Source organism: Scomber japonicus, chromosome 2 (genome assembly GCF_027409825.1).
Source record: "Scomber japonicus isolate fScoJap1 chromosome 2, fScoJap1.pri, whole genome shotgun sequence".
NCBI classification, from domain to species: domain Eukaryota; kingdom Metazoa; phylum Chordata; class Actinopteri; order Scombriformes; family Scombridae; genus Scomber; species Scomber japonicus.
The window spans coordinates 37,759,179-37,786,925 of NC_070579.1; the positions used below are offsets into that span (position 1 = coordinate 37,759,179).

General features: G+C 39.1%; 1 protein-coding gene across 5 annotated transcripts in view; it reads right to left on the reverse strand.

Moving 5' to 3' along the window:
• The window catches only part of tenm3 (teneurin transmembrane protein 3), a 237,767-nt gene that overhangs the window by 100,881 nt on the left and 109,139 nt on the right, over positions 1–27,747 (reverse strand). For all 5 annotated transcript variants that reach the window (XM_053329180.1, XM_053329172.1, XM_053329158.1 and 2 more), the window contains 8 exons: positions 25,390–25,454; positions 13,424–13,546; positions 11,585–11,668; positions 10,792–10,916; positions 9,353–9,424; positions 9,169–9,316; positions 8,584–8,685; positions 4,995–5,189 (listed from right to left, as the gene is read on the reverse strand). In XM_053329180.1, coding sequence (XP_053185155.1) covers positions 4,995–5,189; positions 8,584–8,685; positions 9,169–9,316; positions 9,353–9,424; positions 10,792–10,916; positions 11,585–11,668; positions 13,424–13,546; positions 25,390–25,454 — 914 coding nt within the window. The remainder of the gene's footprint in view (positions 1–4,994; positions 5,190–8,583; positions 8,686–9,168; positions 9,317–9,352; positions 9,425–10,791; positions 10,917–11,584; positions 11,669–13,423; positions 13,547–25,389; positions 25,455–27,747) is intronic.

Sequence of the window (27,747 nt, forward strand, 5' to 3'; positions counted from 1 at the left end):
AAAAGTGAAACAATCAGTTTCCAAACATGTTAGAATTTCCAGTGTGGTAACCGTAGTAACACATGTCCTGATAGGCAGGATCTTAATCTATCCAGAAGAGGCTGGACGTCTAAAGAGTACAGCTGTCCAGAGATAAGATATCCCTGTCTAATGTCCCTCTGAACCCATACTGGACTGCTTAGCCCACCACCCACTTTCACCAAAAAAAGAGCTTCCTTAGACAACAGAATCAGACCTGACACTAAACCATGTCCAAAACTGAAAGAAAACCATGGTCAAACCTATCAAATGCTTTCTCCTGATCGATTGTTACAATGCCAACATCAAATGTCAAATAAGTCTCTGAGAAGAAGATGACCATGATGGATGTGTCCAGTACACAGTGTGACTACTCTCTGTGGATTCTTATTCCCAGAAAGATTTTAAGCCTGTTGGCGAGCACTTTTGAAAGAAGTTTATAGTCTGTGCACAACAAAGCCACAGGTCTCCAGTTCCAAGCCAAAACTCCTTTTTTGGGTAAAAGTGAAAGAACCACATACCGACAGGATGCCAGTAAGCGGCCTGTCTGAGAACACTCCTGCAGCACCTCCCACAGCTTGGCTTCTGCACACTTCCAGTAAAAATTATAAAAACCTGTAGGCAGTCCATCCAGTCCAGGAGCTCTGCTAGGAGCCATCTGACCTGCAGCAGCAATCAGCACCCACAAGGAGATGTTGGCATCCAGGACAGCTCTGTCCTCAGGGTACTGTACAATTCGTTGTCTCATCTCAACCAGGTCAGTCGTCACTGTACCATCAGAGAGACAGAGACAGACCATCTGTTTGGTCTTAGAGAGGGACTTCTTCAGGTTAAAGTACAAGGTGTGAGGAAGGCACTTTTAAACTATTTCATGCAAAAATGTTTCTTTTGCTTGCAAATATCAGTGTCATTGTGAGTGAATAGGCTGCTTTCTAAATCCCTGATTTATTTTTCTAAGTCTTTTGACTTTCACTATGGAACGACTTGTCTTGTATACTGTTGACAGAAAACTTGTATACATATGTACTTTTTTCCACTTCCCACTGCTGACTCAGGGACTCAAAATCCAGATTCCGTCTCAAATTTCAGACAGAAATCACTGGCTGTACTCATATTCTCATCCAACACCCTAACCTCGCGCTAACCTATGTGTACTGCCTATAACCTGTGGATGTTTGACCTTCCATACATCTACTTCACCTGACTCTAAAATCACCTGTGATACAGTGGAGGAAGACTGTAAATAATGTTCCTCTTCTGTTCTGTCTAATGCAGATCACGACTCATTCGCTCTCATCACACAGCTTTAAGAAATCCTCCTTCCAACACAAACCCCAGTCTGCTTCATTCTCTTAGTCGCTGTGCATTTCCTTCATGAAGAATGTCCACAATGTTCTGTGTAATCATTTCTGAAATAACTGCGCTCTTCTGTTGATTCCTCCTATCATTATTACTCAAAGAGGTGACCCATTACCTGATGCATAAAAGATACAGAGAGAGAGAGAGAGAGAGAGAGAGAGAGAGAGAGAGAGAGAGAGAGAGAGAGAGAGAGAGAGAGAGAGAGAGAGAGAGAGAGAGAGAGAGAGATAGATGATACATTTATCATGATCTATTTGGACCTCTTCATTTATAAGTCTAAATCATCTTTCTGAGAATTGTCGTGTTTCCTCAGACAAACAAATCACCACCGACTATTTTCTGCAAAGTCAACAAACTCAATACATTTTTCTGCAACTGGAAAATACTCAGATACATTTACAGATTTTCCAAAAGTTTTATCTAGGAAGCTATTGATTTCCTCTAGTGTGTACAGATCTTCACTGTGTGACTGTGAGCCTGTAATACAATTCCTCCTCCACATCCTCACCAGCAACACTCTCCATAACACACACTCTTCCTCTCTCACCTTTGCACCAGCAGCCTAACTTTGGTGCTGCCATTCCTCCTCTGCTCCTGTTCCTCTGCCTGAAACAGCTCACTTTACCCCTGGCCTGACTGTCTGCCTGCCCGCTCCTCTGCATCCCTCCTCTCCTGCCTCGGGCTCAGTCGGCAGGGTGCCTCCACTCCACGGAGCAGCGGCATCTGCCAACTCCTCATCAGGTGGGGCAGTGGTGCACTCCCTAACCCCCCGGTTTGGAGCGCCCCTCAGTCTGCCTGCGAGCGATCCATTTGTGCTCCACGTCCCCCAACAATCCAAACATTTCATGCTGCCTTTGTTGTCATACACCGTGTAATGTCCCTCCCTGTTTCACTCTGATGGAAACCTCCAGCATCAGTGATGGATCAGAAACATAAACAGGACAATCTACAAACTGTATGGTGGGTTATATTCTCTTCTTCTCAGTTATACATTAATGTGTATAGTTTTGACTATGTGTTCTTTATAAGTTACTTGCACAGACAAATGAACATTATTCATATGGCATCTTTGACATAATTTGCAGATTCAGCAGGTGTAAATGGGATTAACACACACACACACACACACACAGACACACACATGCGCACGCTTTGTTGTTCAGGACAGACTCTCTCACTCTCTCCTTCTGTCTCCCTCATATAGACGCTCATAAAGAATTAGTGTGACCGAGGACTGAACTAATCTGAAACTAATCTGGTTACTGTCCCCTTTGACTGTATATCTATTTGCATATGTGTATGAGTGTGTATGTGTACGCAGCGTGAGCATGCCTTTGTGTCTTCATTTGTACACACTTATTGTAAATGCAAGTACATGAGCGTCAACCTTTGTGTATGTGTGTGTTTGTGTGTGTCCAGCCAGCGAATAGCAGATTAGTATTGATCAGTTCAGATTAAATTAGTTTAGCTTGTAGCTTATCTTAGCCAACTACCTGTCGGCAATTGAACGGTAATCATGTCTGTGTGTTTGTGTGTGACAGACAGATTGGAGTAAATTCATTTAGCCCGTTGCAGCAACACTACCTTAACAAACTACCTGTCAGCAGCTTCACCTCAGGGTTGATTCTAGCTGATACTTACATACAGGTCAGTGGGTGTATTAGCTTTTCAAGTGTATAGAACCCGGACCTGGAACAAGTACATGGTATGTACTTGAGAATTTATTACATGACATATATAATCATGTAGGAATAGTGAGAAAGACTGTAAAATGGGGTGAATTGTTATTTATAATATTATAAATTATTATTATTATTTCTTTGCCATTGGGTATGTTCACAATTATGTCACTTAGATATGCCAAAAATTAGTTGTAGAGTAATGTGCACTAAACAAAGGATGGCAGGATGGCATGACATCACAGAACTATAATAAATCATCCAGTAAAATCATAATTGTGCTGCAAACATATCTACCATATTCAAGATTACAAGGGCAGAGAAAGTGAAGGCGTGTGAATAAACAGTCACACTAGCTCAGTCTAGCTGGCTGCAGGGAACATAACTAAAGTACCGCTTGGCTCAGTTTCACTAACATTCACAGCATCCTGTCAGGTCCTCTAAAGCAATTATATGGGTTAAAAAAGATGTAAACGTGGAAATGAAACCAATTATGAATTATTATTGCAGTGCCCGTTCAGAATGGGCTGATTGTTTGGCCTCCAGCTGGTACTTCAACACATAGAGAAATGAACACAGTTGATGTGTGGTGTGAATGAGTATACACCAGCAACATGAAAGCTCATTCTATTATGCACAGATGATATAAATAATAGACTCTTTACAACTCTAATAGTAGATAAATGTTCTCATTGCAAGTAAAATAATAGCTGCGTTTAAAAACTAAATAATGTGCATCGATCACATTAGGATGTTAGATTTTTCTTACTTTCTGTGTCTTCAGTTTAGATCTGAGTGGGTATGTTTGCTCCAAAGATCTGTGCTTTGTCTGTAGTGGAGCTTCAACGTCACCACAGTCTCAGAGCATTGAGACAAACCAATTTTGAACTGCACAAGGAAGTATTTCTGTCAGTTCAAGAGATAGTCAAAGGTAGGGCTGGGCGATAAAACGATAACGATACTTATCGCAAAAGAACTTTTCCTCGATAGAAATATGAGACACACTCATACATGTTTTGACAGACATAAGAACAGCCAATCATAATTAAGTAGCGCCACATCGAACCAATCATGCTGGAATAGAGCCAGTCCCAGAGCACACATGCTATTGTTTGGGCTGCAGCAGTGAGGGACCGTGAACGGAGATCATAAGTGAGAACTCGAGCGACCAGCTGACTGAAAATGAAAACACAACGACAGATGAAGGTTCAAATGCTGAAGACATGGTCGAAAGGAAGGGCCCGAGAAAAGACAGCAAACACACGTGCACAGTGGCTGTCACACATCCCCCCCTCATTAACTGGGTTGTAATCATAACAATGACGACTTGGGTGAGTTTGAAGGTGGCCTTCACCAATTGGACTAATAGGCATAATAATAATAATAATAATAATAATAATAATAATGATTACAACTTATATTTATATAGTGCCTTTCATTTCACGTTTGTAGAGGTGAAAGGGAAAAATGTCTGTCACTTGCAACCTGTGCACCGGACAAAAGACCCTCTCCACGTCAGTGGCTAGTAATTCAAACCTAATGAAACACCCAACACAAAAAAGTAACGTAATGAATGACTTTGACATTGATGTAACTCAGTTACTTTTTGGTAGAAGTAATGAGTAACTATAAGTAATTGCCCAACACTGCCTGTTTATACAACAGGTTCAGATGTTTTCTTCTGTACATCTGACAGAAAATAAATAATATTTCAATCAAAGATAACCTTCTGATGTCTTTACAACTCACTTATGAGTAACGGAACATTTAAGATTGACAAAAATAGTTTTTGATATTGATTTATATTGTGATATATATCGATATCGACTGATATGAAAAAAAATATCGTATCGGGATTTTTTCCCATATTGCCCAGCCCTAGCTAAAGGACACACATACATACCGAGATTCCTAGGAAGGAATGAAAGATATGTTTACCTTCCTCACAGTTGTCTCCCTTGTATCCAGTATTGCAGATGCAGGCTCCTATAATGCATATGCCATGTCCTCCACAGTGGATGTCGATGCACTGGTTGGCTGGCACATCACATTCAGTGCCTTTCCACCCGCTGTAGCACTGGCAGCGGCCACGGGAGTACTGACCATTACCGCTGCACAGCACTGGACAGGAAGCTGGACCAGACACAAGCAGAAGAATGGATCAGTTGGACTCATTGGTTTCATTAGACTGATCATTTAGACTCTTAAGCTCCCCTTAAAGAGTTCAAATTTGACCTTATAGACAAAGACAACATTTTGTTAAATTTGGAGTACATGCTAATTTGGCTACATGATTATTAAACTGTGCACAAAAGGAGTAAAATAATTAAATGTATTATTCATATGCACTTATTTATAGTGAGGTCTGGCTTATTTGCATAAAAAAAGCGTATAGTCAAATGAGAATGTTCATGTCTGTGAATGACAAATGACTCTTATCATGTACTTGATGCAGTCATTTGTCACTGTCATAATGTTTTCTACTGTCCTGTGGTCAATACCAAACCTCCTAATCAGTCACTGGAAGTTGTTGGGCAGCCCCCAAATAGTTGACCAACCATTTATTGATTGACCATTTGGGAGCTCCACTTTGCCTAAATTAGGTCAAAACTTATTATGGTTGGACCACGTATAAAAAGCTAGAGGGCTTTTAATTTGAAATGACGGATATGGGAAGTGGTGACACATGGCGACACCCGGCTGAGGTGAAAAAAAGAAGTCACACCATTGGTCAGCCACTGTCAGTCCTGTTATAACAGAAGCAGTGATTCCTCTGGAAATATATGACAGCTTCAGAACAGTTTCCTGCTGGTTGGCTGGTAGGACAGGAGGATGAGAGATAGAAGGATGTGACAGAACTAACTGACCCACAGGACTGAAAAAGGTAACTCAGTCTCCTTGATGGACGTTCTGACACATTCATTGTTGTTAACAGGTGTCTTGCTTCGTGCATGTGCTGCTTGCTTTCATGGTTTTGTTTCACTGTAATATAGCAGTATTAATAATGTTACATTCTGTATCAGTCCTGGAACTCAAATCCTTTTCTATTGCCCAAAAAACTTTAAATTTAAATAATTAAATGAATATCATTAAAGTCTGACTTAATTGAAGTAACTATTATCTGATTATTGGTTGACTTGGAAAATATTTAGGTATTTTTGTAAGTTGTGCTACATCAAAGACCTGTCTGATGAGAGAGAGGAAGCCCCTCTCTGCTCTACTCATCCAAACAACCACCTGCTTTAAAAAGTGTGTGTTGGGAGACGGCACTAATCCATCAAGACTGAGATCACCTGCAAGTGTCACAGATTAGATTCAGCTTCTACAAGAGGCTAATATTGTCATTTATGATGCTGATCTTGTGCAGTCAGTGTGGTGTGGATAAGATGAAGTGCTTTTTTAGAGCTCATCAATACTGCAGGACTGATTCTAATAAATCCAACAAAAGTGTGTACAGCTGACATTTCCTAAAATAAAAATGGTCAGCTAGCAGTCCAAAAATAGAAAATCCATATTGGCAGAGAAAAGTCACCATGGTACGTATTAAGACTGAACCAAATCTCTCTACCTTCAGAGTTATGAGTGATGAAGCCAGAGGTGAACTGCACTTTCTCTGAAGGTCTTTCAATTGGAATCGAAGACACCTGCACTAAAATGTCAAAATGTCCCAACATAAAATCTCAATATATAGGGCCCTATCTTGCGGTTGGAGCATGCTCCTGGCGCACTAACCATTCTGCCGTTAAAATAGCAAAAGTGGATTTGGACCACCCCAAAGGCACTTGCGCCACGCACTTCATGACATGTACTATAGGTCGTTAAAATAGGGCCCTTAATGTCTATATTTTCTAACAGGTGATAGAGAATCCCTGAACCATTGTTCCTTTAAGCCTAACACACTGTTCATAGTCTGACTCATAATTAGGCTCTACACCAATTCACATTCAGAAATACCCCATTAGTCATTAATACATGTTAGATTAATCATTCCATTTGGTTAATCGTGTGAAAAACACATTCACAATCACTATATTATGGTCCAGGGGAACATTTTATAGAATATGATGAATAAAACAATTTGTTTGAATGCAGATTTTTTAATAAACACAGGACAAATGTGTACATTTGCATATATAAACATGTAAAAATAAAAAATGCTTTTTTTTCATGAACAATACATATATAAGTACTATTGACTAAATTACCTTCAGCAAAATGCTGTTTCCAGTTTAGTCCAATTCTGATTATTTCATCACTTTTTTATATATTCATACTTTATTAATATATTATATTGTAAGTTATTTGCCATGTTAATTTTTCCCGGAGGCTTAAAGATTTTACACAGATAAAATTAATGTTCAAAAAAACTGTAATAATATATGTTGTCTTTGATTGGCTATACCTTCATGTGATCAATCATGTGATTTGTTTGAGAAGTGCTTTTAAAATGTAATACAGTAAATGTGAACTTCTCTCCTCTTAAGTCAGTGCAGGCAGTCCACACTTCCTGCTGGGATAACAACCTCCCAACAATTACTGCCTCACTATGGGTGGCAGAGTGTTTGTGTATGTGTTTGTGTGTGTGCGGTCCTGCATAGGTTACTTTTGGGGACAAATTTCAGACTAAGGACCGGCTAATTGACGGCTTGGAAAAAAGCTGATTTCTGGGTCAGTGGTTAAGGTTGGAGTTAGGTTAAGGTTAGGGTAAGTGTTAGGCAAGTGGTGGTGATGTTTAGGGTTTGGGTAAACCTCCAGGAAATGAATGTAAGTCTGTGTAATGTCTCCAGATGTGACCATGGTCTGCTATATGCATGTGTGTGTGAGTGGAACCCATCCTCATTAAATAACAGAGTTTGTCACGCTCCCTCTGGCTTCTCATGCAGATGCACAAGGTAGCTTTTGGCGTCTCTACAGTGATGCATTGAGCTTTGAGCTAATTCATATGTAGACCTATCCACAGCAATATCACATGCTCTGAGCAACTGGTGTGGTCTGGTTAAGTTTAGGCACAAACACCATTTGGTTTAGGGAAAGATTATGGTTTGGGTTAAAATGATCACATGAAATGTCGTCATGGGGTGAAGCGGGAAGCAAACAATGCAGCAATCTAGCCATCCATCCAACCCGATTCCTCCCAAGAAGTACATTTTACCTTATATAATAATGTGGGTTCACATTGGAGGTAGTTGAAAACCTGGTGCATCTCATACAGATGGTAAAAGGTAAAGTGTGTGTCGCTGTCAGACACTGGTGAGTGTGACAAAGCATCGCTGTTTCACACCTTAGGGATGAGAATGGGCTGGTGTATCTGTGTGTGTGTGGTCTGACCTAGCCTACCTTTGGTCACACATTTAGACCCTATTTTGTCATAATTTTGTGTTTAAGTGACTAATAGATACAAGAGTTTTTGAAATTGGTTTTGTGTTGTGGAGAGTGTTACAGCACAGTGCAATGAATGTAAGTCTATGTAGATACCCCAACAATTACTTAAGTGAACCTGTCTGTGTGTGTGTCTGTGTGTGTTTACCTCGAGAGCAGTCGGGTCCCAGAAATCCTGGAAAACAGTGACATATTCCTGAGAGACAATCTCCGTTTCCATGGCAATTCTGAGGACACTCCATAATCGATTCTGATTTGGAGACAGAGAGAGGTGGTTGAAGGGTGAAAGTTAATTTGGTAGGTTGGTAACTGTATATCTTAAGAAATAAAACACACACGCACACACACACACACACACACACACACACACACACACACACACACACACACACACACACACACACACACACAGACACACACACACGACACAACACTGAGAGACTGGGCACTCTGTGGTTGCCGTAGTTACAGCCATTCAGTCCAATCAACACACTCTAACATCCAATTGCCCTGCTGCCTTTCTTTTGCTCACTCTCTCTGTCTTGCACTATTGTTAGCTCTCTGCCATTTCCTGTGCCCCCCCCCCCCCCCCTCTCCCGGTGGGTCGCATCAAGTGGGTAATGTTTTATAGGTTGTATATTGTTGTGTAGATTGTGCACTTCACTCACATTATGTCACCAGTAATTCAAATACATACAGTATTCAGTCCTGCAAACACAGTGCAGGGACTCACCTATAACAATAGTATTGTAAGACACTTGTTCTGTGTTGCGTCCATCGTTGTAAAACGCCAGATGCCAGATGCCCGTGTCCAGGTACTGGATGAAGCCGGCCTCGTGCACGTTCACTGAGCGTGCGTGTCGTGCTCCTGCCCCAGACTCCTCCTCGTGTCCAACAGCTAAGTGTATATGTCCTACGTCCATGTCACTGAGGGATCGCTTGTCTTTGGAAATGAGACGACTGCCATCCAGCAGCTCTACAAAGTCATACTGGAAGGTAGAAAAACATGACATGAATATATTTATCAGATGATTACAAAAGTGTCTTTAGATGCAGTATTGTTAACTAACCATCTGTAACTAACTTTCCTCTAGCCTTAGTTTGTTACATGCAATGCTGGTCAGTCCAACTGTTCTATTACATTTAATATAAATATAAAAGATCCTCAGTGGAAGTTGATTTTGATGCACAACTTATCTTTTATCTGGATCCATTGTCAACAAAAAAAAAAAAAAAACACTTTCTAAGACATTTGCTCAGGATTATTCTTGTCAAAGTTTAAATCGTGCTGTTTTAGGGGAACCCTTGACCTTTCTGTATCACCACACTGAGAACAAATATCACAGGAGTATAACTGACTCTGCCTGCTTGTTATTGCTTGTGTTTGAATGACATTTAAACATTATATGTACAAAGCTAGATGACCGCAGACAGCCGTAGCATCAGATATTAGTATTAGCTCATGCTGCTGTAACATACAGTTAACTGACTAAAATGCTTTTTTTTTTTTTTTCCAAGCAAAGGAAGGGTGAGTAGCCTGAAAATCATCTCCAGAAGAAATAATGGCAACTTAGATGGATTAGGTTATGACAAGGACACGCACACCCTTGTCTATTATGTGAAGTGTTAACATTAAGCTGTGACAGGGGTGGCATTGTATAACGCTGCCTTTTACAGATAAGTGGATTAGTTCCTTGATAGAAGACATGATTCACCACACAGAAATGTAAGTGTAGTCATTAAATGGACAGTTTAAGTTTGTAAGAAGCTTATCTACTTCATTATGAACAAAGAATCCATAAAGCACTTGACCTAGACACACATACAAAGTTTCACAAGGCGACTTAGGGTTTCTGACATTACAGGAGGCAGAAGTTGTCAGAAGATTCAAGGAGGTTAAAACAGTTTTATCTCTTGCTTGTTTGGCAAAAAAAAGACAGTCAGGGCCATGAATCCCATTTGATAAGTTTTTATCTGGATCTCATTTCAGGGACCCAGATAAAAACACTGTCCTTGTTTCAGTAGTTTTTTTTCTTTTCTTTAACAGCAGACTGCTGCAAATTGTGCTGCTGGATCCCATTTCTCCACAAGTACATCTTATTCCTTTGTCTCATACTACATGTCATCTTTTCTCTGTGTCATGGCTCGTGTCAGTTTGACGGTTTTACATCTGCATCTTGTGCATGCTTTACTCTCCTGATTGGGGATTTCTCCTACTTGCACACATTTTCTTCCATCTTTCTTTTCCTAATAATGGATTCTGTTACATTCATAGTATTTCCATGCAGCAGTGCTTTGTAACTTAGGTTAGTTGATACTTGATGACCTTTAACTTGTATGTGCATGCACATCTTACCTGAGTGTGTGTGGGTGGTAGGCCTTTGCGTCCATACACTCCAATAAGAGCATCTCTCTGGACGGAGATGTTGAATTTCAAGAACTGCGGTTGGTCAATATATAGCTGAGACCTCCAGAACACACCTTTGATAAAAAAAAGCAGATTTAAATATTTAAACTGTCCTACCTCTCTGTATCACCTGTGTGTTTATATGTTTTTAATTCTTTAAAGTTATACAGGCGGCATTTGATATTTGATTCTTTTTCTTAATTCAAGTTTGATACACACATTTTTTTGTTTATAGTTATTCAGAATTATTAAATCCACAGTGAAGTTTACTTTTTGTTTACTGATGTCACTTAATACAATAAGGTTTATTCCTAAACTGTAAAATATGTCTCAATTACATGTCTTTGTCACAAGTGATAACCACATTTGATGGATCGTTGTATATATTCTACAAGTATACATCAGCTAATATCAATATCAGAATTGTTTAATATCGGTATCAGCCACAAAAATCCAGTATCAGCAGCACATATTTCAATGAGTGTATCAATACAATACAATACAATCATACAATTATTTTACATTAAAACTGTAGCATTTCAGTTTTATTTCAAAGTTAACTGAAAGTAAAAACTAATTTCATTTAAATGTTTGAAAAATCAGTAAAAATAAACATCATTTAGTTTAGTTTGCATTATAGGCATCTAAATGATCTACAAAATAAAGCTCAACACTCATAATGCACAATTCTTATTATATGCCAATATTAAATTATACTTGTAACAATAAATATAGAATGAACCTGGTGGGACATCTTGTATGGCTCGTCTCCCCACGTCCACCTCTCCTATGTCTATGGTGTTGTTCTCTAGAAGAAACATTTTACCTGCAGAGAGAAGAACACAGACACAGAGTTCAGAAAAAACCCAAAACCAGCTATTCTACTCCTTTTCTTTTTATCCATATAATGGTTTTTCTGTAATGACAAAAAAAAAAAAAAATTAAAATTCAACACAAAGGACTGGTTGAACAATAACTCTACTGAGGTGCTGAAATCTGCAGATCTGACCAGCAACTTTCCACATGGGCTCATTTAAAACTGCGAGTGAAACTTCAAATTGAAATTTCAACCTGACCTAAAAAGTGTTGAGGTTCTTTGTCATCAATATAAATAATTTGCCATTTATGAAACGCATGGATACCTGCGTTTATAAAGACTATATGCTCTGGTTTATGAGTGATATCTGCTGCACTCAGTTGTTATGTATTGAGTTTATAAGGGACATTATGAGTGAGTTGGTGTGTATATGTGTGTGTGTGATATTTATGGCAGTCTAGACTTTATGAGCATTTGTAACACTAGTAAGAACTGCAACATATGACATCTTTCTTTCTCACACACACTTGCACTATTAGCACTTGACTCTTTATCTTTCATTCAATGTTATGGTAATTAATGGCCTTATAATAAAACTCCCTGGTCAAGAAAGTCACACCATGTCTCTGCTTCCTCTTCAGTCTTCATTCTTTATTTCTCTCTTCAGTTTGGCCCGTGGGAGCAAACTACTAAGCTCTCTTGTCCAAAGAGTGTGATTTTGAGTCACTCTACTTTTTGTACAAAGCGTTTTCACCTCTTGAGAGAGAGAGAGAGTTCATAGGTTCACATGGCTCCACATATTTAAACTGTGACCGAAGGGCAACTCCGGAGCAGCTGAAAGCTCCGTCTCATGAAAAGCATATTTGTCAATGAGAAGAATTTAACTCTCCAATATTACACTTTTTAAAGCCTCACAACTTCCAGGACATGTGAGGAAACAAGACATGAGCAAAATGAAGAAGGAAGAAGAGGAAATGAATAAGTGCCAGAGACAGTGAGGAAATGATGGTGACATATGACAGAGAGAGAACAAGTGGCTTAATAAAGGCTTGATTGACAGGACAAACCAGGCTTTATTGAATATACTCAACATCTTTGCATTTTTATATTGTATTGATTATATGATGCTTTACATTGCATTACTAATAGCTCTGCTAAGCTGTTAACTTTCCTAAACGAATAAAGTATAACCAGTACATTCATACAGATGTGTAAATATAAAAACACATCTGTTAAAATGAAACATGTATTCACTGCTGGATGTGAGAGAATCAATAAACCCAACACAAATGCATCCACAAACATATTTTCCGCTTCTTGTGAGAAAGGGAATGGAAAGGTTTTACATGAGCAACAAAGCCTGAAAGGTTGCTTAGGCTTGGATTGGATCAATATTCCTTTTAATGACATCAAATGTAGTGGTATTGTGTGTTTCCTCCTCTTTCCATCTCAAGACATCACAAGCATTCTCAGCTGATGTGGAGTGATCTTTATGTTTTATCCATGTGCTCAGTCGGCTCTTTAATAGAGCTTGTGCACTGACACTGAACAGAAATCTTACTCTTCTACTAGCTGCATATGGATTTATTTATAAGAGGACGGTGCAGTGTTGCATCATGAGGAGTGTGCAAATTCAACACTACAGCTGGCTGAGGGAAAGGCACGTTGAATGACTTCTATTGTGTGTTTCTGTTTAAACTGAAATATACTGTAAACTGGAACAAACACTTAGAGTGAACATTTATCACATTCTTGGTCACTCACCATTGTCTGTGGACACCATGAAGGTGTTGGGAGTCGTATCTCTTCCTCCTCCTCCTCCATTTTCAAACGCCCCGTATCCCTCAGTCTCCTGAAGCTGCCAGTTGAGACCAAACAGGTGCATAGCTGTAGAGAGAGATGAGGGGGGTGGGAGCAAGAGAGGGAGAGGACGGTTAATACGGTGTGTAAAATGAAGAGGAAGGAGTATAAGGTGATATGCAAAGAGAGGAGAAAGAAGACAAGAAAAACTAGGCGATATGTCTATGTGGGTCACTGACAGACAATAAGAGATAGATATGTGAATGGGTATGTGTGTGTGTGTGTATGTACTGAGCATTAACAGCAGCGTTCAGAGGATGTCCCATTGTCCTGTGGACAGTAAAAATAGCACATAGGACACAATGAGACAGTGTCTGGGACAATTAGGATGGAAATCTAAATGATTACTCTCTCGCCTTTTTCAGAATTTAATAAAGTGACATATTCACAGGAAAAACACAAAAAGCTTTTTATCACGGTGCAATTTAATCTCCCCTATGATGCTATCACTGCAGGTGTTACACTGTATTTGGTGACCCTTCATATTCCGTGACCCGCCCTGATATTCATCTTACTTCTTGTACATAAACAAACACTGCAGGTCACACAATCTAATGGCTCACCAAATACAGTGTATCACTTGTTGCTGCAAATGCATTGTGGGATACCCAGAGAACATTACGAAATACATTTGATTTATTAGAGCAGTTTTCTCCAACAGCATGATAACAGCTGTCATTCTCATTACACATAATACACACAATAACCCAACCTAAAGATGAAGTAAAGCATCGTCATGGTGACATCTCAGTAATCATTATTGAACATTAGAGGGATGATCATGATCATTGTATAGCTATTGCGAGTAGAATTTGGGACAATTAGAAGAAACTGAGTAAAAAAAGTGAATTTGGTTGAAATGATGCTTTTGAAAACATGAAAACCATCTACAATACTCTCAGGCTAGATACACAAAATAAATGAGAAAAGGAGCACACACACACACATACATACAGTACACACACACACCAGCAGGATAGATGAGAGTTGAGTGTATATGCATCAAAGGAAGCCTCCAGCAGTTAATCTGACATGATGCAATACAATACTCACCTCTCTCCGTCTCTTTCAGTGTGTGTGTGACTTCTACTTACATCTCAAGTTGAGATGTAACCAAATCTTTCTGAGACCACGAACATAAAGAAAGAAAACCATCTCAAGTTGGTATAAACCAGACAGAAGAGAGACAACATCCAGGCCACAAAGCTGTATTCACCATCACACCTCCTCTCACTTTCATTCCCACTCATATATTCTACATGGAGCCTGCTGAAAAACAACTGCATAGCTGATGTGGCATGTTTATAATTGAAGGAGCAGAATTTGATTTTCTGCTTTGCCTCATCAATCCGACAGAATTACATACAATTTATGTGTATGTATCAGTATTACAGTGAGCCTGAGGAGACCCAGAGAGAGAACATCAACACTGGCAGCAGCATGATGCTGCACCAATTAACAAGCAGCCATGATCATTCTTCTCTTGTGATCATTATGAAGCACAACATAAGCACACATAGATCCCAGAAGCCTACCTGGACCTGATTATAATCAATATCATTTGGACCTGACCTGGTCTTCCTGGGAACCAAGTGGACCAGTTGAAGATCTAAACCAGGGGTCTTCAGTGAAAATTCACTGAGGTCCAATTAATGAAGTAGCATTGTAGTTCCATCATTATCTTATATTATTATCTTATCTTATCTGTGTCTAGATTGCAGACAGAATATGGCAACACCATTCATTAGCATTTACACTCAACTTTCAAATAAATTCAAATAAATAAAATAAGAATGAAAAAAGATAACTACATTTTGTTTTCTTATATCAAATGAAGATGGCATTTTAAAATAAAGTGCATTACAGAAAGCTTTTGATTGTGCTTCTTAAATAAAGTGCTTAGTTTTAGCTTTTATCTGCCACCTCTCTGTCTCATGAATGTACAGATTTGATTGGTCGATCAGCATCACATGAGGAGATTGGCTATGCACAGTGGTTTGTGAGTTTCTGAGGGCCGCTTCACTTTTACCGTAATAGCTGGAGCAGCTGCGCCCTTTAAAATAGAAACGCTCAGCAAAATATAGCAAACCTCAATATTCCAATATCAGGTACAGGTCTGGGTCCAGATAGTTAGGTGCCTGGGTCTGGATCTGGATCTGGATCTGGACCGCAGTCTGCCTATTAGTGACCTCTGATCTAGTTTAAAGCCCCTCTAGAAAACTGCAATGTTACACTCCCCAAAAACAGTTAGAGAACAGCGGTGGAAAAGACCATGAGGTAGTTAAACAAAAATGAAACGGTTTCAAAATGGAACAAAGTGTAGCAGCAGAAGTGATGAGTACATCTGATGAGAATGATATGAACATTAGAATTTCACATTTGGTACAAACACATCTTAGCATAGGTCTCCAGTGTGCAGCAGTCTACACTTTAAACTCCAGCACACACACTGTTTAAGAATTAAAACTCACTTTCTTTTTGCATAATCTCACCATCAACATGTCTAAAGTGATTTAGACTTTTAAAGTAGCTGTAAACTGTAAAGTTTCTTTAGCACAAAAAAAGTCATTAACTTTCAATTCACTTTTAATAAAAACTGGAACATATTTCACAGCATTCAGGCATTTGCATACTATATATCCTGCTTAATATGTTATTTATAAATTACACCCTAACACAATAAAACTCAGATAACTTCAAATACAATAGCTGACCATATATGTAGATCTGACAGTTATGGGACTCAGAAAGCAACTACAGTACAGTACCAACATAAGGCTGCGTTCACACTGCAAGCCAAAATCTGATTTTTAGCCCATCTAGATTGGAACCAGATGGCTCTTATGAAGTCTGAACAGTCATAAATCACATGAAATCCGATTTTTGCAAACCAGAGTGAAACCACCTTTGGGAGGTTTCAAATCTCATTTGGACAGATGTGTCTGAGTCTGAACAGCTTCAAACACTCATATCGGTTTTGACTGTCCGTGACATCTCTCTACGTCTCTACGCTACGTCTCTACGCTACGTCTCTACGCTACGTCACTCTATGCCACACCAGACTCGCGCTTATTCCAGTTGTTGTTGCTAGGTGATATCACTGGGGGCAATGGAGGACGTCGAAAACATCAGTCCATGGACAGAGGACCAAACCATATTCTTAATCTTTGGGGGAGATGGCTCCGTTCAAGTGAAGCTCGAGGGTTTGTTGTTTCTGCAATTATATGACATCACACAATACACGCTAGATGACGCCTCGGCTCTGACGACGTTGCCACAGCAACCTGTCAGATTGGTCATTAATGTGGCCCAGTCTGAACAGAGCCAAATCTGATTTGGACACTTGCTAAAAAGAGTGTGGACAGTCAGGCCTAAAAATCAGACCTGCAGTGTGAACGCAGCCTTAGTGACAGTGATATATTGATGGTTGTTATCCTAAACCAATGGTGCCCTTCAAATTTGATTTTTACATCCAACAAAAAAAGGATCAATGTGTCTCCCTGATGAATTTAGGAGCCTTTGAAAAGTAGAAATAACCATGAGACAAAAATCCCTGATTATTTTTCATCTGAGAGAAGTTTGATGTTGAATATGTCCCATGATGATACATGACTTAGTGATGCAGTGACCTGTCTGTGTTGGTTTAAAATCACACACACACACACACACACACACACACACACACACACACACACACACACACACACACACACAGACAGAGCAGATATTACAGTGAGAGTCGTGTCAAGGACCAATTACTGATTCAACATGGGAATATTTAGAAAGAGAAACCCCTGCAGTGCCCCCACCCAAACACACACACACACACACACACACACACACATATATATACACACATGAACGCATTGCATACACATAGACACCTCTCTGCCTCATTAAATTAGAACCGTGCTGTGCCAGCCCGTTACCCACAACCCCTCCTGGTGAGGACAGGAGCAAAGGATCATGGGAGAATGCTGGCTAATCGACAGGAGCCTGTGTGTGCTTATGTGTGTGTGTGTGTGTGTGTGTGTGTGTGTGTGTGTGTGCTTGTGTGTGTGTGTGTGTGTGTGTGTGTGTGTGTGTGTATTTGTGATAAAGTAAGAGGATTAATGGCCATGGTAACAGTCATTCAACATTGGTTTTCTCTAACAGAACCTTTTTAGAAAATTTGGGAATTCATAGAACATTTCAGAAAAAGTGTGCATTTATAGAAGAAGAAAGTCTACATTCAGTTTGAAAACTTAAAAGCCGTATAGATTCTTGGTACATGGTGATTAATAGAAAATATAAATACAAACATGATTGGGGCACAGGTTGCCATCAGTTTAACCATATTTCCCATTCTTCATAAAGAATAAAGAGGCCTGAGGGCAGCAGACCTTTTTAATTGAATTGTATTTATTTATTTATGAATCTGTCTTTTATTTTCCATTTAAGCCTGTTTTATTATTTGGACTATTCTGTTCATTGTATCGTATTGTTTCTTCTTCATAACTCATCTTTTATGTCTGTTTTACATCACTACTTTTACTCCTAACATCTCCAGTTTTACTCACTTTATTCTATATTGACTTTATTTTATTATTTCCATTTATAGATTTGTAATATTTTTGAATGAATGAATATGAATAAATTGAATTTGAAGCTGTGATGAGGAGGCAGTGTTGGGAACCATCACCACCACCATGGAAGCTTTTTTAAAACCTCCTTGCAGCAGGTGGACTACTTAGATCGATAGAAGATGAAGCATCCTACTATGTTCAAAGCAAAGCAGGAATCAACATCAATGTGAGCACCTTCAGCCTTCACTGTGACTGTCCAGAGGAGCAAACTGATCCCAGTTCACTCCTGTTAATCTGACACACACTGAGCGGAACCACAGCAGTGTGATTGACACAACTTGAAGGGCAGAAAGTGTGTTAAAGACCGTGTAAAGTGAAGTCAGACATTTTCTTCTAAACACATTAAATAGGTCATAAATGTATTTCTAAAAAAAGTGTAAAAAGCATTTCAACCATTTAGATTTGAATTGTGGAGCTAGGCTTCACAAACTGTGTTTCAAGATTTCTGTGTTCAGGATTTAGTGGGCGGGTCTGAAAATCACTGCCGCGTTACGTAACGCTGCTGTAGAGGTATAAATACATTCAGCTACTACTACAGTCTACAGTTAGCTGAATTAGCCGCCGAGCTAACCGCCGAGCTAGCAGCCGAGTTAGCTGCCAAGCTAGCAGCTGAGTTAGCAGCAGAAAGTTCTCAGACGTTACGTTGTTTCTGGTAGAGGTGGTGACTTTGATTGACAGGTGACACTTGGTAGGGGGCGGGGTTTCAGTGGACTCGGTGGGCACTCCCACAGTGTTTGGGAGCAGAGAAAGAGACTGCTTTATACACAACTTTGAAGCCTAATTTCATATATTTGTCGATTTTTTTAATCATTGAAATTTGGCAGGGTGGTTAAACACTTTTCTGTGGTATGTCAAACTCAGAACACATATTTATTCTTACTTTACACGGACTTTAAGAACAAAATAAGTTTGGGATATGAATGAGGCTGAAGATGCTGTTTCACTTCTTGTGTTGATCTCACAGTGCTGTACTCACGGATAAAGCTGTTCAAATGACTCATTTGCTAAAGAGGGTCTACTAACAATGTTAGGCAGCTAGAACTGTTGACAGAACAAATGTTCCCATCCCATAATGAGGCCCTATATAACCACAGTCCACCCACACAGGTGTTACACACATATGTTGCCTGATTAGAGTGAGTGTGGGCGTTTACAGACTGTGCTTAAAAGACCATTTTCATGCAGACATTTGGACATGACATAGTGTTATTATAACTAATAGCATTAATCATCGCCCTGTTCCTATTAAGTGACCCACTAAGCCACTCCACTGAGGATGCTAGCAGGAAACTCCAACATGTACTGCAGGCACTGTGCATGGTTTAAATACAGCAATGCTTTTCCTGCTATAAGTTATCTGTCAAATTGCAGCGTTATCATCCTACATCTTGCATGTAGTTAGATGACCTCTGCTCTACATAACAACAGCTTGAGGATATAGATCTCTGGCACAGTGGAAGCTTATCTGTATGTACACTCTTAAAACAGAAAACACATTTTACATTCTTATTATCTCAAGATCCTATTTTAACCGAAAAAATTCTAATTTAGATGTTTTTGTTATAATATAATTAATGCATTATCATTAAAAAGCACTTTTACAATATGAGTAAGAAGCTGTTTGCACCACTCAGAAACGATAGAATAAAACTAAAAAACACACACAACAGTAAAACCATAATTATCAATATTTGCTTAAGTGTCAAATTGCAGTATTTATTTAAATCCAAAGGACCCATTGAAATCAGTTCAATTCATCTGAACCATACAAACACTCAGCACACTGTATCTGTGCCTCTGAGCCATGTTTTGGACATAAATGCTGAACAGCAGGAGTGCTACGAGAGAACGCTGCTTTGCATTTATGACACTGTGTCCTTGTTATTTTACAAACTACTGACATGGCAGATTCATAAGAGATTAGAATCAACCTCCTCCTAATTATTACAAATCATTATGCTCATGCTCCCGAGGTGATGCTACACCCATGGCAGTGTAACTTAGGCCTGCATGCAAATATTCCAAATGCAGGAGAAAAAAGAGAAAGCAAGCAGTGTATTCTTATTACTTGACCTATTTTGACTCCCACTGATGAGGCTAATCAGATTTTAAGTGAAATGTGAGGGGAGGAAAAATCATCTCTGCAAAAACTACTAAACAAAAAAACAAAAAAAAAGGACTCGAATGAATGAATTTTAGAGAATCCTTAACAACAATCATCAATCAACAGCACCCACAGTGGGAGTCACAGGGACACTTGTTTTGTAATAGCTTTACTCAATAGGGATGTAACAGGTCCGGTAGCTGCTGAGTATTTGTAGGATGCAGTGCCTTGTTTTATGTGGCACAGCTTGGCTCAATTAGTCACAGAGGAAGGTTTTTATATGTGTACGTGTGTGTGTGTGTTGGTTAACACAATCCTGCCTGTTAGCATAGAAACTCAGTGAGCAGAAAAAACAGAGCCTCCACTTGTACAGAAAGAACAGATCCTCCCTTTAGATTTGCATATAAACAGGTGCATGAAGTGGCTCTCCACACGAGTTTTGCATGTGAACTGTTTACTAAGAGCGGACTAAGAAAATAATCTCATAGAGTTTGGAAAATGGGGCAGGTGGGTGCAATGAGGGAAGGTTTGAGCTTTGGCAAGACCATAGATGTGTTGGAAATGTTTAAGTATGTAAAACATCCCTTCACAATGTTTTCTATAGATCCTTTCAGCCTGGAGTTTTACATGTTGGCCTTGTGTGTGAAAAGGAAACAAAGTTGTTTCTCTTCCATATAAGTCAAGCCGACAATCAGACTACACACACAACTTAGCACAATTTCACCATCTACTGCAGCTCAAATTTGAGATGAATATAAGTTCTTAACAAGACACACATGAAAGAGATTAATAGTGTTTTGGTTTTTGCCTTCTTAACACAGCAACATAATGCATTTTTCATGATTTATCAGATCTTGAAACAAGAAATATACAAATCACTTTCAGATGTCAATCTAAAAAAAATATATATATATATATATATAAAACTGTCTTTCTTTGTGTTTCCAGATCTCAATGTGTTTTCACTGAGCTTTGGAAACAACTAACAACTAAAACAAATATAGTAGTAAATAATGTTTGGTGCTGCACAGGCTCCAGTAATAAACCATGTCAACCAGCACAATTAAAAACTATGGAAGAAATGAAGGTTTATTTCCTCAACTGCCTAAGGAACTTACAGACTTCAGTGAGCTGTGCTGATGAGAGAGTCTTATTCCATCTGAGGAAGTTGGATGTTTGTGCTAGGAAACACACATTTTTGTATATTTTAACATATATCGCCATATTTTATGGATTTGTCACAGAATGTTGTTAAAATCAATGGTTAGCTCTACCTTGTATAAATTCAGCTTTACAGTTGTACTGGTATTGAATCTGAAATGGCTCCATTTCATTTCATTTTTTTTTACACTTTTACTCTCCTCTCTCTTTAATCATTAAGTTACAGTTGTTACATTTTTATAGGAACAAAAAAAGAAGGAAAAAAAAAGAAGCTTTTCTAAGACATGAGGCCAAATACATCTTCCAGCCAAGACATGAGGGTAATTCAAGAAGAAACACACACACACATGAACATGAAATAGCACACCAGGGTACAAAGGCACACACAGCATGATTGACACATATATACCCTAGAAAAACACCCACGAGAACAGGCATGGATCATATGTTGTCTGGTATGTCATTATGTCAGTTTGTCAAGGCCAAAGGTAGTCTGTGTATATGTGTATGTGTGTGTGTGTGTGTGTGTGTGTGTGTGCGTATGCATGTGGGGTATGTGGAATCGCCAATCAAAACATGTGTGCCTGTGCATCCTTATTTTTGCGTGCATGTGTTCATCCACGTGTGTGAGACAGACTGTTGTGTGTGTGTGTGTGTGTGTGTGTGTGTGTGTGTGTGTGTGCATGTGTGTGCGTGCGTGCATGAGTGTGTGTGTGTGGGGTATGTGCAATTGCCAATCAAAACATGTGTGCCTGTGCATCCTTATTTTTGCGTGCATGTGTTCATCCACGTGTGCGAGATAGACTCTTGTGTGTGTGTGTGTGTGTGTGTGTGTGTGTGTGTGTGTGTGTGTGGATATCAAGAGTAAAATCCCAGGAAACTCTAAACAGATGCTTGGAGTGAAAACAACATCTTTTTAAAAATGCTGCTGGGGGAAGCTTATGATACACACACACACACACACACACACACACACACACATATCCACACAAACAGACGGGTGTATAACAACAAATCACCCACTCTCCCAACACCCACAGACTAGCCTGTGGCAAGAGATCTCCAAGTCCAAGGACCATCTGAGCTCCAATCATAATTGCCTCTGTTCATTGTGGGAATCGATGACCTTTAGAAAAAAATACCACTCTTCCTCCCCTCTGACTCTTTTTTTTCTTCTCTCTTTCTCTCCGGGCTTTTTAAAAAAATATTGCTTGCACACCATCTAAAAAGGAGCAAACTGGCCTGACAGAAGTGAAGCGGTGCAGGGGGAGAAGAAAAAGCACTGAAGTGTGTGTCTTATTTTTAGCTGGAAATGTGAGGCGCCCATCGGACTTTTTGAAGGCTTATACTAATTTGTTTTCTTTTTTTCAGTGTGAATATGTCGTGCTGTTTCTTAGATTTCATGTTCCAATTTGAGTGCCAAAACTAAAAACACTACTTCAGCGCCCAGAAACAAAGTGTATTCCAAAATGTCATTGTAAAGCCTCTGACAGAGTGTTAATGCTGCAGAGCCCTCCTCATGGGACCATCTCTACTACTTTTATGCAAATGCAAAACGGCTGGTGCTGTTAGCTGTTTCACCACACGCCTCTAGTGAGTCCAGTGAAGGTGAAGAGGTTAATGACTTCAGTGGTGCGCTCTTAAAAGGGTACAATGTGTGAGAATTGGCCAGAAATTTGGTTTGAAACATTCCCAAATTAACTCAAATTATTAAATTGTGTTATTATTAAGCCTTATTACCTCAGGGAAGACAGTGAGTCACTTCAGCATCCAGTCTGCCACAGTCCAGAAAGAGAGGAGGAAGAACAGAGCTTTCGTTCTGGGACTCTTAATATGTCACTTTATTAGGTTTTTATATTTTTTTCAGACTCCCAATATGTGGTCAGCTTATCAACATAACGCCCATTTTGAAAGTCATGTTAGCTGATGCTATGAAGTGCACTGAGTAACACCAGTTATGTCTAAGCTGACATGAGCCATCTGGAATTGAAGCACATTGTAGTGAGCTTGATGGATATTTAAATATCACATGGATGAATGGTCTACTGGATTACTGTGTTGTTAAATGGCTGCAGTTCCTGTTTTACCATCAGTGAGTCCTGTGACATTTTATGATTTGCTCTTATCCTCGGGGCATGTGTGTAAATATTGTGTGTGTGTGTACATATTAAACTTTTAAAATAAGAGAAAGAAATCCAAGTCTGTCACAAAAGTAATGTTTGCTTTTGTGTTTCTCTGACTGATCAATTCATTTAATGTTTTCAAGTGTGTCAGCAGTCAGGAGCCTAATTGAACACAGAAACCTGTTTTCCTCTCTGTAATGACTTCTCCTGTTCATGCTGACCATTAGAAGATCCCTTCATAGTGCATTTACAATGGAAGTGATAGAGGACAAAGCCCACAGTCCTCCTCCTGTGTACAAATGTATTTAAAAGTTGATGTGAAGCTAATATGAAGCTTCAGCATCCAAATGAGTCAAATCTTCATCTTCTATGTTTCAATGTTACAGTGTTTTTAGTAGCAAAGTCTTTTTGTTAATGTACTTCTACCACAGCTCAACAGGGAAACACTAAGAGGGAATTTGATTGAAATGTGTCAGATATGACTTGATATGAATAACTCACACTGATGAAGCTCAATAGAAGCTGATCATCTACTTTTAAATGAGTGTGTGGACACACTGTGGATTTTATCCTCCATCACTTCCATTGAAAGCACATTTAAAGGAACTCTTTTAATAGTCCGTATGTCGTATGAACAGGAGGAATGATTACAGAGAGGAAAACCTCTTTCACTGTTCATATGAACACCTGACTGCTGGAAAAATGTAATCCTATCTTTTATGTCAGTAGCTTAAAAAAAATGCACAGGGCTGCTAATGTCAGTAATTACACTTGCACCCACAATTAATTTCAACATAGTTGTGTAACATAATTGGGCTGATTCAAATCACAGTGAGTAGAAATGTCTCCTAATTTATTTAAAGTAGGTGAAAGGGGAAAAGTTAAACATTATAACTTGTAACTTTGAACTTTTATTCATGTACTGTATGTCTGTTAATTCAGCAGGATGTTTAAAAATCAGCAGGATGCTTTTAATCTAGAGGTAATACTAAATATTCTATAGCAGCTGTCATTTTTTTATATGTTAGAGAAACACATTTCACAGCTGGCTTTGTCAGGTTTACTGAGGCTCAGACAAAGCCAGTGGTGAAAAGCAGTGAATGTAGACTGAAGACTTCTACATACTCCTCCTAGCGTGCCATGAACTCTGAGTTATTACTTGTGAGAAGATTCCTGCCTTTCATCGGCACACTGGAAGTCCTGCTGTGTACAAAGCATTCCTGCTATTGGAGGAAGTGCATATTTGTATGTCATCAGCATTATGCAGGTCTCCTCTGATGAAGGGAATGATCAATGTTGAAATGTTGTAAATGAAAAATGATGATGTTCAAACCCTGATGGTGCTGTTTCCTAACACTTCATCATACCTCACTATTATATTATTTCCAGTGTGGATTCCAGACATTTTACCATTAAATCAGACTGAGATATTAGTCACATGACCTACAGCAAATCCTGGAAAACAGCAGTAATTAAGAAACGGAAGAATCAGGCCTGGAGAAAGGAAAACCCTGGCAGTCTGGTTTATCTGATGGGCTCATACTACACAGTGAAAACCTACAAGAGCACAAGAACGGCTGTTGCAGAAAGAGCCAGAGGGGGGTGGGGGGGAAGAAAAAGAAACTGGACAAGATTGGAAGAGAGATGAGGAGGGATTAACATTGGACAAATCAGGGGATGCACAAATAAAAGTCTCATTTTTCATCCTGTGCTTGCATGGGCCATGCTAAGCCTTCGGACTAATGTGTTTGCATTTATTCACGGCAAAGATGAAATGAAGTGTGTATGTGTGTGTGTGTGTGTGTGTGTGTGTGTGTGTGTGTGTGTGTGTGTGTGACAGAGAGAGTGTGGTCTTACCTATGCAGTAACATAGCAGGACAGACAGCAGCACAGACAGTCCTACTGCACTGAGGGCTGTACACCTAAAAAAAAGAAAATATAATTGTGTTATTAATTTACATAACCATGCATATAGTGCTTTAATGAATCATTTCAGCATCACTGTCTTTAATGATATGATCTTAAATGTTAAAAAAGAAGCAAACGTCTTATCTTTCTTTATTTGATATTTAAATACATGGATGGTGTGGTGTCGAGTCGATATGTCTGGCTGGCTGTATGATGTATGACTTCTTTAATGTTAAGCCTACAGTCTGATACCAACTTTCATTTATTTTCTCACAGTAGTATGAGCTTGAATTCTTTATTTTGAATGTTTAAATGTGACACATGTTCATTCAAATACGTTTCCAATGACAAACAAGTGCACTTAAAGTACTTAGATAGAGACAGGTAGTCAAAGGAAGAAGATAGGGCTGGGCAAGTAATCGAAAAATAATCAAAATCAACATTTAGAAACTCTAATGGACTTAATCTTGATGATATCTATTAATGGTGGTGTTCACTGTTGCCATGACAGCAAAGGTAGCATATCTTTAAGGAATTTGAAAACTTGTCTCCAAACCATACATAGTTCTAATCAAGTAAACTAGACATTAACCACAGCGTCACACCTTAAAACATCTTTATTTTCACTCTCTAAAGATCCTCATGTGTGAGGGCAGCAGTGGAAAATACTAAACTAAAGAAACTGTGAAATATAATGGTTCATCAAGGGTGGAGATAATCATTCATTAATCGTAATCAAGGTGAAATGTTCAATTAATCGTGATTTTGATTTTTGCCATAATCATCCTAGAAGAACATATTGCTCTCTTCATTTTTTCAACATTTTCCATAACAAGCAACATTTGTAATGTGACTCAGTATTAGTACAGTACGTGACACACTTCCTCAAACAAGAAGTCTGAAGTCTCAGACAGGTATGTTCTGGCATGGTAATGAAAAACTAAAATAGGAATTCTTGTTTTCAATAGCTGTTGTAACTAATACAACCACATCTGCATTTGTCTGCCAGCTAACAGGGTAACAAGGAACACTGGTAATCTAGGCCAGAGAAGGACAATTAAATGCTAATGTTAAATTGATTGTAGCACTTTTACACTACATGTCTCATTCATCCATTAACACACATTCATACACTGATGACAGGAGCTACCATGCGGGGTGCTAACCTGCTCATCAGGAGGGAGACTAACATTCACACACTGTTGGTGCAGCCATCAGGAGCAGTGTGGGGTTAAAGGTTAGTATCTTGTCCATATGGACTGGAGGAGCCAAGAATTGAACCTCTCATTTTCCTATTGGTGGACGACTGCTCTACCTCCTGAACCACAGCCGCCCAAGTGTTGCCAAAATGTTCTGCTGGTAACTGTGCACCCTTACACTGCATACTGGTAAAGTTAAACTAATGGAAATGTCTGTGTCAGCAATTCAGTAACACATTATGTAGACCTGAAGTTACCAAAAGTATAGTTAGCTACACTGTTAGCTAAGGTTAGCACTACTGAATCAACAAGCACCTGTGGTAAGAAAGTGACAGAATGTGAACAGGATGATGGGTCTGTATATGCAAGTATGGAAACAGTGTTATCATCATTCAACTCTTCAATAATACTGCATTGTACTGAATTACTATTATCACCCATAAACCCATGGGGTATTACATTTTTTTCATTGTATGTCATAAAAATATGGCCATAGATTATTTAAATCATTACATTACTCCTCTCACAACTATTGTCTTCATGCTGTTGGAGTGAGTTATTGTCTTGGGTGATCTTTGAGGTTCCAGGCCTCCCTTTGTTGCACCTCCCTGGATGCTCCTGTCAGCCAGCTAGCCAAGTCTCACCAATCAGATGGCAGATGGCTGGCGATGGCTGCTGCCTTTGTGGCTACAGTTACTGCCAAGATGCAATCAACTATTAAATGTAAATCAAACCTTCAAAACCTTTTTGTCTCTGGTGTCACATGTCCATATAACCTGTGCCTTTGACGCAATCATGTGAGGCTGTTTTGGGAAGATAGTCAGTGCCAGAGTTTAGTCATAGCTGTAGTGATGTGCAAGCTGTTCATTCATTCATTTATTCATTCATTCAGTCATTCACATATTCAAGCCTTTATTTATTGTAGGCCATTGAGAGAAAGCTCTCTTTCTGCAAACATGAACAGATAAGCAATAAACAATATGTTATAAGAAACATTAAGAACTATTTCAAAGCAACATTTCAAAGCAATACAGACAATATATGCACATAAAAGTTAGATCAATTAAAACACACATATTCACACTGCTGTGTGTGAGCTACAAGAGAT